This window comes from Cotesia typhae, unplaced genomic scaffold (assembly GCF_013202065.1).
Source record: "Cotesia typhae breed Kobodo isofemale line unplaced genomic scaffold, CoteBio_Ctyphae contig_44, whole genome shotgun sequence".
NCBI classification, from domain to species: domain Eukaryota; kingdom Metazoa; phylum Arthropoda; class Insecta; order Hymenoptera; family Braconidae; genus Cotesia; species Cotesia typhae.
The window spans coordinates 5,326,836-5,342,902 of NW_027423753.1; the positions used below are offsets into that span (position 1 = coordinate 5,326,836).

Consider the following 16,067-nt stretch of genomic DNA (forward strand, 5'->3'; position numbering starts at 1 on the left):
CTTCAGCAATTAATAATTAATAATACTAGAATATGTGATCGTCATCGAGTTTCTTAAACCAATAATGGTCTTGATGAGTGCAACATCGGGATGAGCTTATATCTTTAAAAATGTCAATAGTTCAAAAGATACAAGGTAATTTCTTAATTATATATCTAGAGATAGAGTAATTTCGAATGCAGCCTAAATAATTATCATAATCAATCAACTATCGGTGAGAATGATATGAAACCTTGAAAAGGCACAAAGTCAAGTCAAAACCTTTGCAATGACGCTAAATTTCACTAAAAAACCGATTTTATGATATGACTATCCTGGACACAAAATTTTTATTATTCTCTTAATAATATAGATAAAAAACTGTTAGTGTTTTCTTATAATGGTATAAAAAAAAATGAAAAACAATGTTCAGTCAGAAGTGAATAATTTATTCAGTTAATAAAAATGGCATAATTTGTCAATGCTGAAAATTGTTAAAATTAACAAAATTTTCCGTTTAATCACATTAAATTAAATCTAACAATTAAAATTTAATTATACTAATTTAAATAGTAAACGATGACTTTAAAATTTTAATGTCAGAAATAAAATCAAGATTTTGAAATGGCTAACCAAAAAAATTTAACTTTACCCGACAACTCAATCGAAGTATCAAAATTAATTCCCCCTCAAAAATTGACTGATAACTTTGAATTAAATAGCATCAAAAGTCACCCAGACATTAATCACGTTGCTGAATATATAAATAATAAATTTTACTTTGCGATTTTGACAGAAGGCAAAAATCTACCAAAGAGTATAGCTGACGTGCATTTTTTCAGTATTGACGATGAATTAATTTATCAAAATTTTTTCAACGATTTTGGGCCATTAAATCTCGGCTGCTTGTACAAGTAAAATATTTCATTATAAATCATTATTAATATAATAATTTAAATATATTTATAAATTTTTAGAAATTAATATTTTATTTTAATTTAATTTTCTGGGTAATTTCATACTTTGAAAAATTTTAATTTTTTTTTAATATTGAAAAGTATAAAATAATATATTAATATATTTTCAGATATTGTTGGAAAGTTAGTAAAAAACTGAACAATCCGCGTTATTGCGATAAACAAATAGTTCACTACTGTATAAAAAGCAATGAAAAAAAAGCTAACGCTGCATTTTTGATTGCGTCTTTTGCTGTTTTATGTTTAAACAAATCTCCTAAAGATGCGTATAAACCATTACTGGACGCTGATATATCTCTGAAACCTTTTCAAGATGTGTCGATAGGACACTCTATTTATCATATACCATTACAAGGTAGGTGATTGATAATTATAATTATTTATACAGTGAGAAAAAAAATTATTTTGAAAAAAATTTACAAGTGAGGTCAATCCTATTTTAGGCCTTAACTGGGTGAGAAATTAACATTTTCAAATTTTTTTTATTCTGCTTGTTTTTATGGTGCATCGATGATATCAAATGTCATAAAAAAGAAAAATTGAGATTTTGATCGCTTTTTTGCCTTCAAAAGTTTAAAAAAATGCTGGCTTTCATGTTTTTGGATGAAATTTCTATTTTATCTTTTTTTGATGTTTTTGATATATATATATATATATATATATATATATATATATATATATTTTTTTTTTTTTTAAAGTACATAAAAAAACGAATAATTAAAAAAAAAAGTAAATATAATTTTCTAGAAAATTTATAATTTTTTTTGAAAATTTGTTAAAATTGTGATGATCGGTGATGCGCGTTTTCGTCCCTCGACAAAATATCTAACAGACAAAATACCCCCCGCAAAATTTCCTACAGACAAAATGTTTATTTCATGAAATTGATTAACGGATTGAGTTGTAATTATTATAATTTCGGTTTACCGTATTTGATATATTTTTATAATAATAATTCATGTTGAACTGTTAAATTGATCAATTTTGACTGATTTTGTGATTATAATTGAGTTGTTATTTTTGGGCAAGCTTATGTGTTGGTCTAATGTCAAATAAACACACACAAAAACCATGATAAAAGGGCGCAACACGATTATCCATGTTTGTGTTGGCCTATTACTGAATAAATACACACAAAAACCATGTTAAAAGGGCACAACACAGTAACAACCTTATGTGTGTGGAAGTTTGTGTGGTAAGATATTTTATTAAGGGAAATTTATGTGAAGGGGATATATTTGTCTTGAAATTATTTTGTCAGGAGATGAAAACGCGCAGAAACGTGATGATCGACTTTTTTTTTTTTTAATTGTTTATTTTTTTATGTATTTTTCAAAATAAAATTATATTAATAAAATCAAATAGAAATTTCGTTCAAAAAATGAAAATGAAAATGAAAATAGTTGACCCCACTTGTAAATATTTACTATTGTTTTTCTCAGTGTTGATTAGTTATTAATTAATTTTACATATTGTAGATTGTTTGAATGCGCTGTATAAGGCTGTAGCTTTTGGATTCTTAAATTTGGATGATTTTGATGTAAGTGAATATGAAAAATATGAAAAAGTCAAATATGGTGACATGAATTGGATAGTGCCACAAAAATTCTTAGCATTTTCGGGGCCAAGTACTGAACCAGGAACTCTATATCATGCACCTGAACGTTACCATGAATATTTTACAAAAAATAATATAAGTACAGTCATAAGACTAAATAAAGAATCTTATGACTCGTCAAGGTTTAAAATTTTTTTTAATTGTTTATATTTTAAGAATTTATAATATATTACAACAAATGTAAATTATAAAATAGGTTTACTAGGATTGGTATCAATCATTATGATATTTATTTACCTGACGGAAGTGTACCATCACGTAAAGTTCTCTATCAATTTTTGTACATCAGTGAGGTAACAAATGGACCGATTGCAGTTCATTGCAAGGTAAGAAAATAATTAATTGTTTATTTATTTAAAAAAATTTATATTTGAATTAATGTGAACGTAAAAGGCAATGAAATTTAGTAATTATGCACAAGTGAATCGCATTTTTCGACGATAAAAAGTTAAACATTTTTTCAAGATTTAACAACTTATAAATTATTAAAAAATTCTATCAATTCTATGACAGTGATAAGACATCTGGCTCTTAAAATTTTTATCGGATAAATTACTGTAAGTAAAAATTTGAAAAATTATCAGTGTAATTATACAAAAAAATTTTATGAGTCTTAATTTATTTGTTAAAAAGAGTAAAATGTCTGCTAATTTCAGTATCATGATATATCGCTGATTTGCTAATTTGTTCAGATTTTTGTGCTCTTTAAGAAAAAAATGTTTCATTGTAAATTCTCAAAAATTTTTCAATTAAAAACTAGACAAATTGCATTTTTAAAATTTTCAAATGGATAAAGTTCTTCACTTTTTAAACTTTTTAAAAAATTTCATGCATGAATCTGCTGTGAAGAATAAAATTAAAAAAAAAATTAAATGAGTTAATTTTTTAATTGTTAATGGCTCAGAATAAGTATACTACTATACAATTACTGCTTTTTCATTCCCTTTATTTTACCTATTGTCCTTTTCTAAGAAACAAGTAGGGTAAAGGAACTAAATATTGACCAGGCAGCATAATAACTTGAATCAAAAAAATCTTGTATTTAATTTTATATTTAGTACATAATGATCAATTTTTAATTAATGCACATAAATATATGTAGTTATGATAAAAGAAAGAGAAAAAAATAAGATTGTGTAGAAATGGCAGTAAGTTGTGAACATTTTGTCATTAGAACTTAAGTTAGCCATGTTTGGTAAGTATATTTATCATCAATTTGTATTAAATTAAGGGCCAGTTTTTCAATTCGAGATAAAATTTTATCCAGGATTGAAAAACTGGCCCTAAATAGTTCATAATCAATAAATGAGTATTTGTTCAAAAAATTGAACATCAAAGGTTAGATATCAATAATTTTTAACAGAAAAACCATGTTAATAATTGAAATAATACCCTGATCAACAATTGGTGTTGTAAATTATCCAATGTACCTAATATTAGTATGACTTCAGTCACACTGAAAAAAAAATTAACTTAATCCAAGAAAAAAATTCTTGAATCAAGTAAAATTTACTTAAATCAAGTGAAATTTCTTAGCTTAAGACTTTTTCAACTCAAACCAAGACGATGAAATTCTTCAAAATTATTTACTTGATTAAAGTAAATTTTTTCGTCTGTGCATTGATTGAAATATGAGTACTGAAGATAATATTGAATGAGAATACAAAACTAATAACAATAGAAAAATTATAAACACGCAGTGAATAGATTACCTAATGTCGAAACTGTTATAGATTAAAAATAAAAGTTATTTATCAATCTAGTAAACATAATGCTATTGGTCAGTACTTGAAAGAGATGGTCAATATTAAGTGCATAATGGTCAATTTTCAAAACAATCGACTGTAACGCTAATTATTATATAATAATTATACTAGCAACCTTGCAGTCGTTATGTGTCTGCCGTGACTTGTGAACTACATGTAAATAAAGTTTTGCTTTATTAAATAATGACTTTTGTTAAATTGCACACAGAAAAAAAAATGTTCTTGAATCAGGTATATATTTTTGAAGAGCTCAATAGTTTTGATTTGAGTGGAAAAATTCTTGATTTAAAAAAATTTTTCTTGATTTGAGGAAATTTCACTTCATTCAAGAATTTTTCGTCTTGATTCAAGACAATTACCCTCTTCAAAATTCATTCTTAGTTGAAGAATTTTTTTCTTAAATCAAGTTAATTTTTTTTTCTGTGCACTGTACTTTTTTAACTATTGTCGTTTTTAAAAATATAAGCTCATCCCGATGTTACAATCATCAAGAGCTTTCATTTGAGTACCCATGTGGATTTTCATATATTTTTCATGTACACAGAGAAAAAAATGTTCTTGAATCAAGTATATATTTTTAAAGAGCTCAATATTTTTGATTTGAGTAGAAAAATTCTTTATTTAAGAAAATTTTTTTCGATTTAAGGAAATTTTACTTAATTCAAGAATTTTTCGTCTTGATTCAAGACAATTATCCTCTTCAAAATTATATTCTTGGTTCAAGAATTTTTCTCTTGAATCAAGTTAATTTTTTTTCTGTGTACACATATGTGGTTAAGTCTTAGGTTATTATGTAGAATTAAAAATCAAGTCGCTTGAAGTACTTTACGATCGGTACCTTTACCCTGGTAAAAAATTGATGTGGTTATTTAAATGAAAGGTCTTGATGAGTGCAACATCGGGATGAGCTTATATCTTTAAAAATGTCAATAGTTCAAAAGATGCAAGGTAATTTTTTAATTATGTATCTAGAGATAGAGTAATTTCGAATGCAGCCTAAATAATTATCATAATCAATCAACTATCGGTGAGAATGATATGAAACCTTGAAAAGGCACAAATTCAAGTCAAGACCTTTGCAATGACATTAAATTTAACTTAAATAACTCATTCTATCATATCACTATCCTGGCTACAAAATTTCGCTTATTTTTTTTAATAATGTAGATTATATATATATAATATTATAATATTATGTATTTTATAAAAAATGTGTTATAGTTTGTAAATTGTAAATTAAAAAAAAGCACAACAATCCTTTTAGCTCATAAACTTTTTAGTAAATTTATAAAAAATATATCTATGTTTATTTTGTCTAAATTGGTCAATATTTGGAGCCTTTACCCTAGGATAGCTAAGTTATTTGTAATACACTGAGAAAAAAAAATAATCTATTAATAAAACTTTCTAGATACACGAATTTATGTTCTTGAAAATTTTGAAAAATATATATTCTTAGCTCAAGAACTTGTTAAATTAATTGAAGTAATTTTTACTTAATTTAGATAAAGCTATCCTTTAGTTTATCTACCGTCCATAGATAAATATTGATGCTCTTCTCTTCAGCAATTAATAATTAATAATACTAGTATATGTGATCGTCATCAAGTTTCTTGAACCAATAAATTGTTAATTGAGTAAATAGTATTTTTTTTTCTCTGTGTGTGAGAGTTATTGTCATTATTATTGTCAATTTTTCTGCATTATAATTTTAAATACTATAAATTTCAGGCAGGATTAGGACGAACCGGGTCATTAATTTGTGCATATTTGATAAAACATTACAAAATGACCGCCAAAGAAGCTATAGCATGGACACGAATTTGTCGGCCTGGTTCAGTGATAGGTCATCAACAAACATGGTTAGAAAGTATGCAGAAAGAATTACTTTTTAGTGGCCAGCAATATCGGATAAAGCACTTTGGTGGCGTTGATAAAATTTTCTACCATCAATATGGAGTGTACTCAATACTCCAAAAAATTGACCGAAAAAATAATAGTGTGAAATTACCAAAAAATTCAATTTTCAGACAATACTTTAAACGTAATAGCTATTTAATTATTTGTCAATAAATAACGATTACTTACTTATCTTTTATTTACAGTTGATAGCGTTGAAAAAAATAAAAGTGATGATGATTTATCATGGAAACATAAACTACATAATAATGACATGTCGACAAAAAATAAACAGCTTAAATTTATTAATTTCTTCGGTACCAATGGTTCTATTTGTGATTACATAGGTAGAGTTACTTTTAGCCATTCGTTACAATCGTATTTTGATTTTTACAGTAAATTAAAATTTACTTTTAATTCATTGTACTTTTCCATAGTAAAAAAATTTGGTGGTTCATCGGAAAGAGAATCAACGTCATCTGAAAAGCAAAATGACAAATCGTCTAATTCAAAAATAGGAAAACGAAATTCAACGGATAAATTGACAGTGGTTAATCATCAAATGAATATGTCGTCTGATATTTCAACTCAAGGCGATCTTTTGAAAAAAATTAAAATTAATAAAAATTAAATTCTTCACTTTAAAAGATCATAATGATCGGTTTTTATTTTATTAATAATTAAACTTTCATTTTATGAAAAAATTTGATTTTTAAGTATTATAATCATTATAATCATTACTAATACCAAAAGGGCATATCTCAATATCTACACTATTTTGGCTCTGCAGAGCCAAAAGAGCGTGTAAAAAATTTAAAAATGTTTATAGCATTCAGATCTGTAAGAAAAGTGAGTAAAAAGATTTTTCCAAGTAGCTTGTAATGAAAAGAGGAAGTTTGAAGAAGATATGCTTTTTTGCAGCTAATTTAAGTTCAATTTACTCAATAACTTCAAATGAAGTTACTGCTGAAATTAAACAAAAAGTTGCTCATAAATTGTGCTCAAGTTGATGGTAGGTTTACGTCAATTTGATGTCATTTGTGCTAACTGGGTATCTGATGTAAAACAGTTTTCCAACGATTGATACGCTAGAAATTACTTGAACAATATTTTACAATATAATTATCAATTATAATACTTTGGATCAAAGTTGCATATAATTTGATAAAAATTTACGGCCGGAATCGAAATGCAAGTTAACATAAGTTGGTTGCCGAATCCGGACCGAGATTAACGGTAACTTTCAGTTAGCATGACTATCAGAGTGGGAATCAAAATTTCTATGCAAAGATACAATTATCTCAAGTTTCAACCAGAATATCAATCTACATTCTGTTAATTAACAACTTTTGTTTTTTCATTCTACTTATCCAATTTAATGTCATTCTGGTGAGCATTTTAACGTCAGTTTGGCATCTCCTGATTAGTGGGGTGTTTATAGTAATAAATTCATTTGGTCACATTATCATCATAAAATTAATCAATTATAGATTACAAATAGATGATTAGTTGTTTTAATTTATTCACCTATTTATAAAAAAATTATAAAAAAACTTCGATGAAAAAAAGAAAACTATGAAATCGATTTAATAATCACAAGTCATTATTCATTTTGACTAAGTGTTCTCGAAGTATAATTTCTTCTCGATTTAATTCTTCTTCACTCATTTCAGATCTTTTAAAAGCTCTAAAATAAAATGTTACATTTTTACTGTTTGGTGAAAATTAAACTATAATAATAATAATTAATAAATTACTCATTGGCTCACTTACAGATGCGAAAATAACTGTTTAAGATTATGGGGAATAATAAAACGGGCATGCGGTGATAAATCTGCAAAAGGATCTTCTCGAGAATTTTCGTAACAGTATCCTTCTAATCTGTAAAAAAAATGTATTAAAAATTTATTTACTAAAACAAAAAATATTTATTTAAGGTAGTTCACTCGAGACATATAGTTTGTGCTATTTCTTTATTTTTTACTCGCTTGTGCCAGCTTTCTCACGAGTTATCTATTATTTGCTTTTACTAGTGGTTATTTTTGTTTAGCTAGCCAGTTTATTACCATTTTATAATTATAACAAACTGCATGGTCAAAATTATCAAAATTTCTTTGGATTATTTTAAGGATTATCTCATTTCTGGTATGATCAATTGATTTTAAATTTCCACAGCACATGTAATGCGTATTCTGTTACCGATATTTCAAATTTCGAAAACTTCTTAAAATTTTGCATTTATGACTGGAACTACCTTGATAAACTCACCGTACAATAAAATGTTTGGTATGTTGTAACTCAATATTTCGCTTAACGCAATCAAGAATTGGCGCAAAGGCTAAGTCACGAAAATCACTTATTGAATCAATGTTCAATCGGTCATCATGAAAATTATTAACTGAGTTTTTAATATTAATTAACGATCTGGTAGCTGGAGTGTCAATCCAAATGACACGATATTTTTTTTTAAATAAATTATTAGCCCATTCAAAAGTACCGACTTTAGCAACTGAGTTCCATTCATTGGGAGCATACCAATCATAAACCTACAAGAAAAAAGTATAATTAAAAAACAAAATAATTAGTTAAAAAAATAATAAATTATAACTTACATGGCAGTTACAGAAGTACTCAATAATTTCTCTAAGATAAACCATAAATTTAATGAAATTTTCAGATTCTCGTGCATAGAAGATAACAATCGCTTTACAATCATTGTCTTGTTTTTTTAATTTTTCATTGTCATCGTCAGTATCTTCACAATTCGTTCTTTTGAGATCACTTAAAGTTGCATTTAAATATTGATTTTGTCGACTGCTACGTAAATTTTGGCGACAAATACATACAACTGCACCGCTTATAACTAATATTGAAATAATTATTCCTGCGGCTATTGGTAATAATATATTAATATCACTCATAACAGTTTTATTTCCTGAAAGCTCTCCATTATATTCAATAGCTTGTCGTGATTTTGTAACTCTCATACATGCTGTAAAATAATTTATATTTTATTTATTTATTGTTTAGAGTTCCCAATTTTTATTTCTCAGAAATTTTATGTTAAGGGGGTTTTCTAGTCTAGAAATTTGAAAAAATAGAAAAAATTTTTTTTTTATAATCCGATAGTTTAGATATTCAAAAATACCTCCCTAAAAGGATTTTTCAAAATTCAAATGATTTCCGAAGTTATAGCCGTGTTACTGTCGTGGCAACTAGACCGGTTAAGCGGTTCAACGGTCTGAGGTTCGAGCTTCAGATGCTCCAAAAGAAGAAATAACTGCTCGTTAAAAGGAGAGAAATGCTGAAATCAATCAATATAAAGTAGAGGAAGGCCCAATGTATGAAGCTGAGATGGCTGATTAAGAAAATGTAAGTTATACGTACTATTTTATCAGTTACGCTGCCTGAAACCTAACGTAAAACTTTAAACTCAAGTTCTAATCAGCTGATTTGCTTGAAATTTGGCATGAATATTTTTTAAATATCTTTCTATCGCATGAACCAATAAAAAATTAAAATTTGAAATTTGTAATATTTTTAAAACATTCGACAACGTTAAAAAATTAGTGAAAAAATCGACCTTTATTTTTAAGTAGCCGCTATTTTTTGAGAAAAAAAATTTTTTTTTTTAGTTTTGCAGGTTCGTGAGATAGCGACATTCCTACTCATTAAGAATTCATCATTGCTTTATTTTTCAAATCACCACAAGAGTAGAAATCATGGCGACAAGGACACAACCTTTTTTTCCTCTTTACTTTAAGGACGCATAACTCAATGAAATTTTTTTTTTTTTTTTCAAATTAATTTTGTGTACTCTTTGAATATAAATAGACAAATGATAAAAAAATTGATACTAAAAATATCGGATGCTTTTTTTTTTATCAATTGCCAAAAAACGCTCGAAATTCGGGCCTGTAGACTAGAATACCTCCCCTTAATAAAAAAATTTCTAAGAACGAATTTTTTAAAGAAATACTTTTTCCAAGAAACCAAGAAATTGTTATTTAAAAAAATAAGAATGGTTTAACTTGACTATTAAAAATACAATTCATTGAAAATTAAATTCACAAAAATTTTCAACAAAAAATTTTTCAATTTATTTATTCTTCATTTTAAAAGAAAATGATTTGGTTCTCCTTACAGTTTATAAACTGACTTATAAGTCAACTTTTAATAAATTAACAAAGATATGTTATTGATAGAAAATATTTTATTGTTTTGGTTGAAAAAATTGAAGTATCAATTTATCACAACTATTATTAATATTGAAATAAATTAGTATTAAAATAAATAAAAATCAAAATCTTACGTGCTATCCATGTACACGGTGAACTTATTTCATCTTGAACTGGTGGTGGTTTCCACACAGTTTGTTTTACACACCGGTCATCATTTAGAGTTAATAAAAAACAATAACTCTGATTATACAAAACTGGAAGAACAAAAATACACTCTATGTCTTCTGTTAAGTTTCCATTTGAATCATGAACCTTTTAATGATAACAATTCGTTAGATTATTCTAAAAAAGGTTTTTTTGATTTTTCTTAAAATTACTTATTTAAATATATCTTGTATATTTAATAATATACTTTTAATTACTCAAAATAAATCATTCTATTTTATAATTTTTGTCCAATCATACACGGAAAAAAGTACACTGTAATAAATAATAGTTGATTTATAATAAGTAATGACCAACTGCTAAAAATTACCATTTCAAATGTTTGAAATTGAAAGTGTAATATCTTCATCGTAATTCCATATTCATCTTTTAATTGCAATAATATCGAATTGAAATTTGAAAAAAATTTTTTGTAATTAATAACACGATTCATTATTAAAAAAAAAAAACTTACCATCGCTATGCTACAATTATTGGTTGATAAACTTGATCCATACTAAAATCAGATTATTTTATTATTTAAGCTAACATTATAAATAAATAAGATCTGGCTTTCAAAACGTAAAGAGCAGTTATTTTTAATTCAATTTACTTCAAATTAAATAAAATTTTGATTATTTATGATGTTTTCATTGAATTAAAACTGTCATTAGTTGATTTTAATTTTTATATAAATTTCTTTTATCTGTGCTTGTAAAATTTTTCTTCTTGACGTTTTGACGTATATGATCTACAATTACAAGTATTCAATGTTCAATCTAAAAATAATGAACATAAATAATAAAGACTAAAATTCAATGACAATCGATAGAAAAAAAATATTACTGATCATGCCCATTCTCATAAGCAAACACGATATTATTGTCTTTAAGAGTAAAAAAAGTTTTAAGAAAAATAATATAAATATAAATTAAACAAAAACTAAAATTACCAAACTAATTTCCCAAGGCTCAAGAGATATTTCACCATATTTAACACATGCCTCTCCTTTATTTTCATCTTCAATTGACAGTGGAATTAATTGCAATACCAAACTCGAAGAACCAGAAAGTATTGACACGCCGAATCTAAATGTTACTAAATTCCTACTTAAAAAAAATTCACTCTATTTTTCAAGACCGAAAAAAAATAATAATTAAATAAAAATTGCAAAAGCATAGTTTTTTTTTCCCGAGCTTTTTCTTTTTTTTAAATATTTAAAAATTTTAAAGATTTAAACTACTTCATTAACTCTGAGTTATTATTGTCAAATTAATTATTCAGTTATGGGGGTAAAAAAAATTTTTTTAACTTATAATAATAAGTATAAGATAATAAAATTTGTATTTACGAAGAAATCCAATCATTAAAAATAAACACATTGAGAAAGAGAAAAAGAACAGTTGAAATTAGAATAACTGTTCAGAACTTAAGAAAATTTGGTTATATAGAATTTCATTATATAGAGTTTCCACTGTAGATTACAAGTGTCGCTTCAAATATAAAAAAATAAAAAAACTGCAGTTCGAATTAATATTTTAAAAATTTAAACTTTGAATGTTATTTTTCATATCTTTAAATATTGCATTTACATTTTACAATGTGATTCTTACAAAATCTGTAAAAATTAAAATCTGAAACTGTAATTTTTTCAGTTTTTTGTATGAAGCATCACGTTACACTATACAGTGCAATTTTTCCCTTTTTCTTTTTTCCGTGCAAATAATTAACATATTCAATATATTATATAATTGATAGTACAGATTCAGAGCTTGTGATTGTAATAGTTAATAGAAAGCTATTAAAAATTATCTTTTTCTTGCTTTCTCAAGCACAACGAAACATAGGCAAGTCTACTACATAAATCAAATGAAACTTTCTATTTTAAATTCAATACTTGTTATGTCAACAATACAATTTTGAATTGTGTTTTGTAGTGTTTCTATAATTTTATACTCTATAATTTTTTTTAATGAAATAAAATTTTAAAGAAGAAAAGTCAAGAAAACTCACACTAAGCATGCTAAGCAAATAAATTTCAATATATGTTAATAATTACTATTTCTAGTTTAATTATTTCAATACCTTTCGTTATCGTTATTATTCGCGATTCTATCATCATAATAACAGTGAGATAATGGCTCCTTAACTTCACTACGTTGATAAGTTGTTGTAATGTACTTTTTCGAACGTATTGCATAAAGTTTATCATCGATCGTGAAGCGTAAAGCATAACAACCTGCATAGACGTGCTCAAAATAAAGAGCAAGATTATTATCCTACAAAAAAAAATGTGATAAGGGAAATAAGTAAATAAATTTCAGAAAAAAAAAGAGTATATCAAGTTTTCAATAAATAAAAAAACGTAAATTCGAAATTCAAAATTACCTGGCATGTGTTAAGAAATCCATTATTTTGGTGCAGACTGTCGCGATGTTGTTCAATATTAGAATTAGATGGACAAATTGTTTGGTCGACTGAATGTAACTCTGAATGTAAAATATTCGTAAATTCATGTTTATGGCAATCAGTGTTATTTTTAATTGTGCTATTGACTAGTAGAGCAACTTTATAAATGCAGTTGGCACTGGATAGTGTTATATTTACTTTCATTACACCTGAAATCGTTAGATGAGAATTAAATGCAACTTAATTGTATTATAATACAATTATCATAAACAACATTATTATTAATATAGATAATAAATCTGCTATCGATCATTTGAGTTATATTTTACAATCTAGGTGAATTTTTAAATGTAAATATACATATATTAACGTATGTAATAATTATAAATTAAACAATAATAGTATGGTGTTATTTAAGTTGTTAATTTTTCTTTTATAAGAAATAAAAATAATTAAAAGCAATAATAATAATAATGTTACGGCTTGATAAAAGATCGTATAAAATGTAGACCAGCTAGCTCTAAGGAATATAGAAGAAAACCGTAAAAGTATTTGCCAATTTGTCTTTATAATAGCCATATATAATAGCTAAATTTGTCATTAAAGATAAATTTTTGGGAACTAGGGGAAATAAAGGATAAAGGGGGAAGGGGAGGACCTTTACTCAGTAGGAATTTTCGGTAACTGAAAAAGTACACTTCTCACAAAAATTAAGGGAGCAGAAAAAAAATCCAAATTTTTGAGGGATTTTCAACAGGCTGTAACTTATACAAAAATGGTCGTACAGCAAAAAAAAAAAGAAGCAAATTGTAGCTCTAAGTGTTTTGTTTTTGGATCTGAGTTTGAAAATTTTTTTGAAAATATTTTTCGAGTAATCATAAGAAAACCACCGAAAAAAATTTTCGAAATTTTTTTGGTTTTTTTTTTTAATCTAGGGACGTGGAAAAATTTTTCGACTCAACCTCCATATGGACCGGATAGCTTGTTTATTCAGATTTAATTTCGTTTTTTTAAATCTCGATACGAGCATTTCTCGCTGAGATATCGATGTTTGAATGGAAAAAGATCATTTTGTCTTTGATTACCAATATCTCAGCAACCAATGATTGCACAGAAATTTTGAGGTTGGTTTTAAAAACTTGAATAAATTCTCTACAAGGATTGGCAATTGAATTTTGAAAAAAAAATTTTTTTTCAATCATTACATGAATTTGAAAAAGCATCCAAAAAAGGGCTTTTTGTCGTTTTTTGGAAAATCAAGCGCCCAATCAAAAATATTGCGGAAACCACTGACGTTAAGTGTGCCTCTTACTGTTCAATATACCCACAAAAACCCTACAAAGTTTCAATTCAATCCAGCCAACCGTTTTTTTTTTCCCACTTGATCGAATTTTTGAAAAAATTAAAGGAGCAAGATGCGAAGCATCAAAGAGTGCTTTACGATCGAAAAATTTTTTTCGCCTCGTTTCGACAACTATTTTTATTATTCAACCCTCGTTAGTTTACGGAATCAAGATATTTTGCATACTATTATCGAGATAAAATAGAATAGAATAGAATTTTATTTGTATCATAATATTTAGTCATTTCCGGCGAGCCCTCGGAAAAAAGATGCGTCCGCGTGATCAGTAGAACTCCTAGCAGGATCATTTGAAGTGAAAAAAAAAATGTGTGTTCTAGTTAAGACTTCAAACTAGGTCTTGAACGGAAGAAAAAAAATGAAAATTGGATTTTTGGCAGAGGTTTTTACAAAAAAATTGAAAATTTCGAAAAAAATTTTTTTTTTTAATAGTTTTGAGTTTCAATACAACAGCGCCTTAAGCTTACAACTTTTTAAAACTGTATCTCCGAAACTATTATTCGGATCGATTTGAAATTTTAGGACAATATTCTAGAGATGTTGTAGAATTTAATAAAATAGTCTGTATTATTATAATAATTTAATTTAAAGTCATAATAATTCAACATGGAAAGAATATTTTAAATGAGATCAAAAATAAAAATTCCAATTATTAGTTGTCAAAATAATTTAATTTACATAAATCTAAAAAAATAGATAAATTATATGTATTTGAAAATTACCTGTTGGTAGCAAACCATTTTCTGATAATATTAAAGTATAATCCGCGCTATCTCGTATATTATCAAGACTACATCCTTTTTGAACAATATGCGATTTCTGCCTTGGTATTATTGTATCTTTTTGTTCATTATCATCACATAAATAGTTATATTCATACTAAAAGAAAAATAAATAACTATTTAGATGATAAATCAATTATTTAATCAAAATGGATTAATACTTACATTGCAATTTGTTGAAATTGCTTTAATGCGTAAAACTGATAATAATATGTATGCAACACTAAGCCACATCATTTTTATCAATGAAAAATTATTAACCTTGAATTTGACATTATTAGAAAATTTATTTAAATAAATAAATAAATAAATCAAGTCACTGTATTGTTATACATGGCAAAGTGTTGATTGATTGAATTCAATATATTAAAATGAATACATTATTAAATATTTAAATACGTATAAAAATACTTAAAACAAAACTGTAATTAAACTTGTTTACATTGTAATAACAAAAATAATAACAAAAACACGGCTTAAAATTTACAAGTTTTATCTTTCAACATTTTTATAACCTATCAAGATCATCAGATTTTTTTACTATCAAAGTTAACTGAAATTTCATCAATATATCATTCTGCAAATGATTCATTTTATGTTTATAATAACAACAATGATAATTGAAAATTAACTATTAATTAACTATATGTTAAATTAATATATATTAATGAATACCGAGAACATAAAAAATTAAAATAGTAATTTAATTTAATAATAGATGGCAGAACGTTCAAACTCTGACTTTTAAAGTGCGCGAAGGTTTAAGATACTTCAAATAACTCCAGCATGCGAAAGTTTAGAAAAATATGAAAATTAATTTAGCAGATGTTTGATAATTTTTTAAATTTTTGTTAACAAATAAACTATGGGGAAAAAAATAAGAAAAAAAAAT

General features: G+C 25.8%; 2 protein-coding genes across 4 annotated transcripts; one reads left to right on the forward strand and one right to left on the reverse strand.

The window, feature by feature from the left end:
* The first annotated feature begins 404 nt into the window (after positions 1 to 404).
* On the forward strand, positions 405 to 6,870 carry LOC141528882 (dual specificity protein phosphatase CDC14AB). The gene is made up of 6 exons (XM_074245162.1): positions 405 to 418; positions 1,067 to 1,311; positions 2,435 to 2,696; positions 2,771 to 2,900; positions 6,072 to 6,384; positions 6,446 to 6,870. Exons 1-6 carry the CDS (start codon positions 405 to 407, stop codon positions 6,868 to 6,870), a joined length of 1,389 nt encoding a protein of 462 aa, XP_074101263.1.
* On the reverse strand, positions 6,528 to 15,588 carry LOC141528816 (uncharacterized). 3 transcript variants are annotated; one of them, XR_012479476.1, is made up of 12 exons: positions 15,341 to 15,588; positions 15,116 to 15,272; positions 13,013 to 13,242; positions 12,710 to 12,903; positions 11,577 to 11,730; positions 11,100 to 11,141; positions 10,552 to 10,732; positions 8,852 to 9,231; positions 8,508 to 8,785; positions 8,013 to 8,120; positions 7,767 to 7,926; positions 6,528 to 6,718 (listed from the first exon to the last, which is right to left on the reverse strand). XR_012479476.1 is itself a non-coding variant. In XM_074245052.1 (11 exons), exons 1-11 carry the CDS (start codon positions 15,410 to 15,412, stop codon positions 7,833 to 7,835), a joined length of 1,893 nt encoding a protein of 630 aa, XP_074101153.1. In that variant the 5' UTR covers positions 15,413 to 15,587; the 3' UTR covers positions 7,740 to 7,832. The 3 variants fall into 3 exon arrangements, 1 of the variants encoding a protein (XP_074101153.1); XR_012479475.1 differs by having other exon boundaries at positions 11,577 to 11,733; positions 15,341 to 15,587; XM_074245052.1 differs by lacking the exon at positions 6,528 to 6,718 and having other exon boundaries at positions 7,740 to 7,926; positions 11,577 to 11,733; positions 15,341 to 15,587.
* Positions 15,589 to 16,067: the final 479 nt, after the last annotated feature.

Coding starts and splice junctions, on each gene's coding strand:
- LOC141528816 (XM_074245052.1), bottom strand. CDS start 15,412: ATGATGTGGCTTAGTGTTGCATACATATTATTATCAGTTTTACGCATT. Junction 12,904..13,012: donor GATTTCTTAACACATGCCAG/GTAATTTTGAAT, acceptor TTTTTTTTGTAG/GATAATAATCTTGCTCTTTA. Junction 10,733..11,099: donor ATAATTGTAGCATAGCGATG/GTAAGTTTTTTT, acceptor TATCATTAAAAG/GTTCATGATTCAAATGGAAA.
- LOC141528882 (XM_074245162.1), top strand. Junction 1,312..2,434: donor TTATCATATACCATTACAAG/GTAGGTGATTGA, acceptor TACATATTGTAG/ATTGTTTGAATGCGCTGTAT. Junction 2,901..6,071: donor CGATTGCAGTTCATTGCAAG/GTAAGAAAATAA, acceptor TATAAATTTCAG/GCAGGATTAGGACGAACCGG.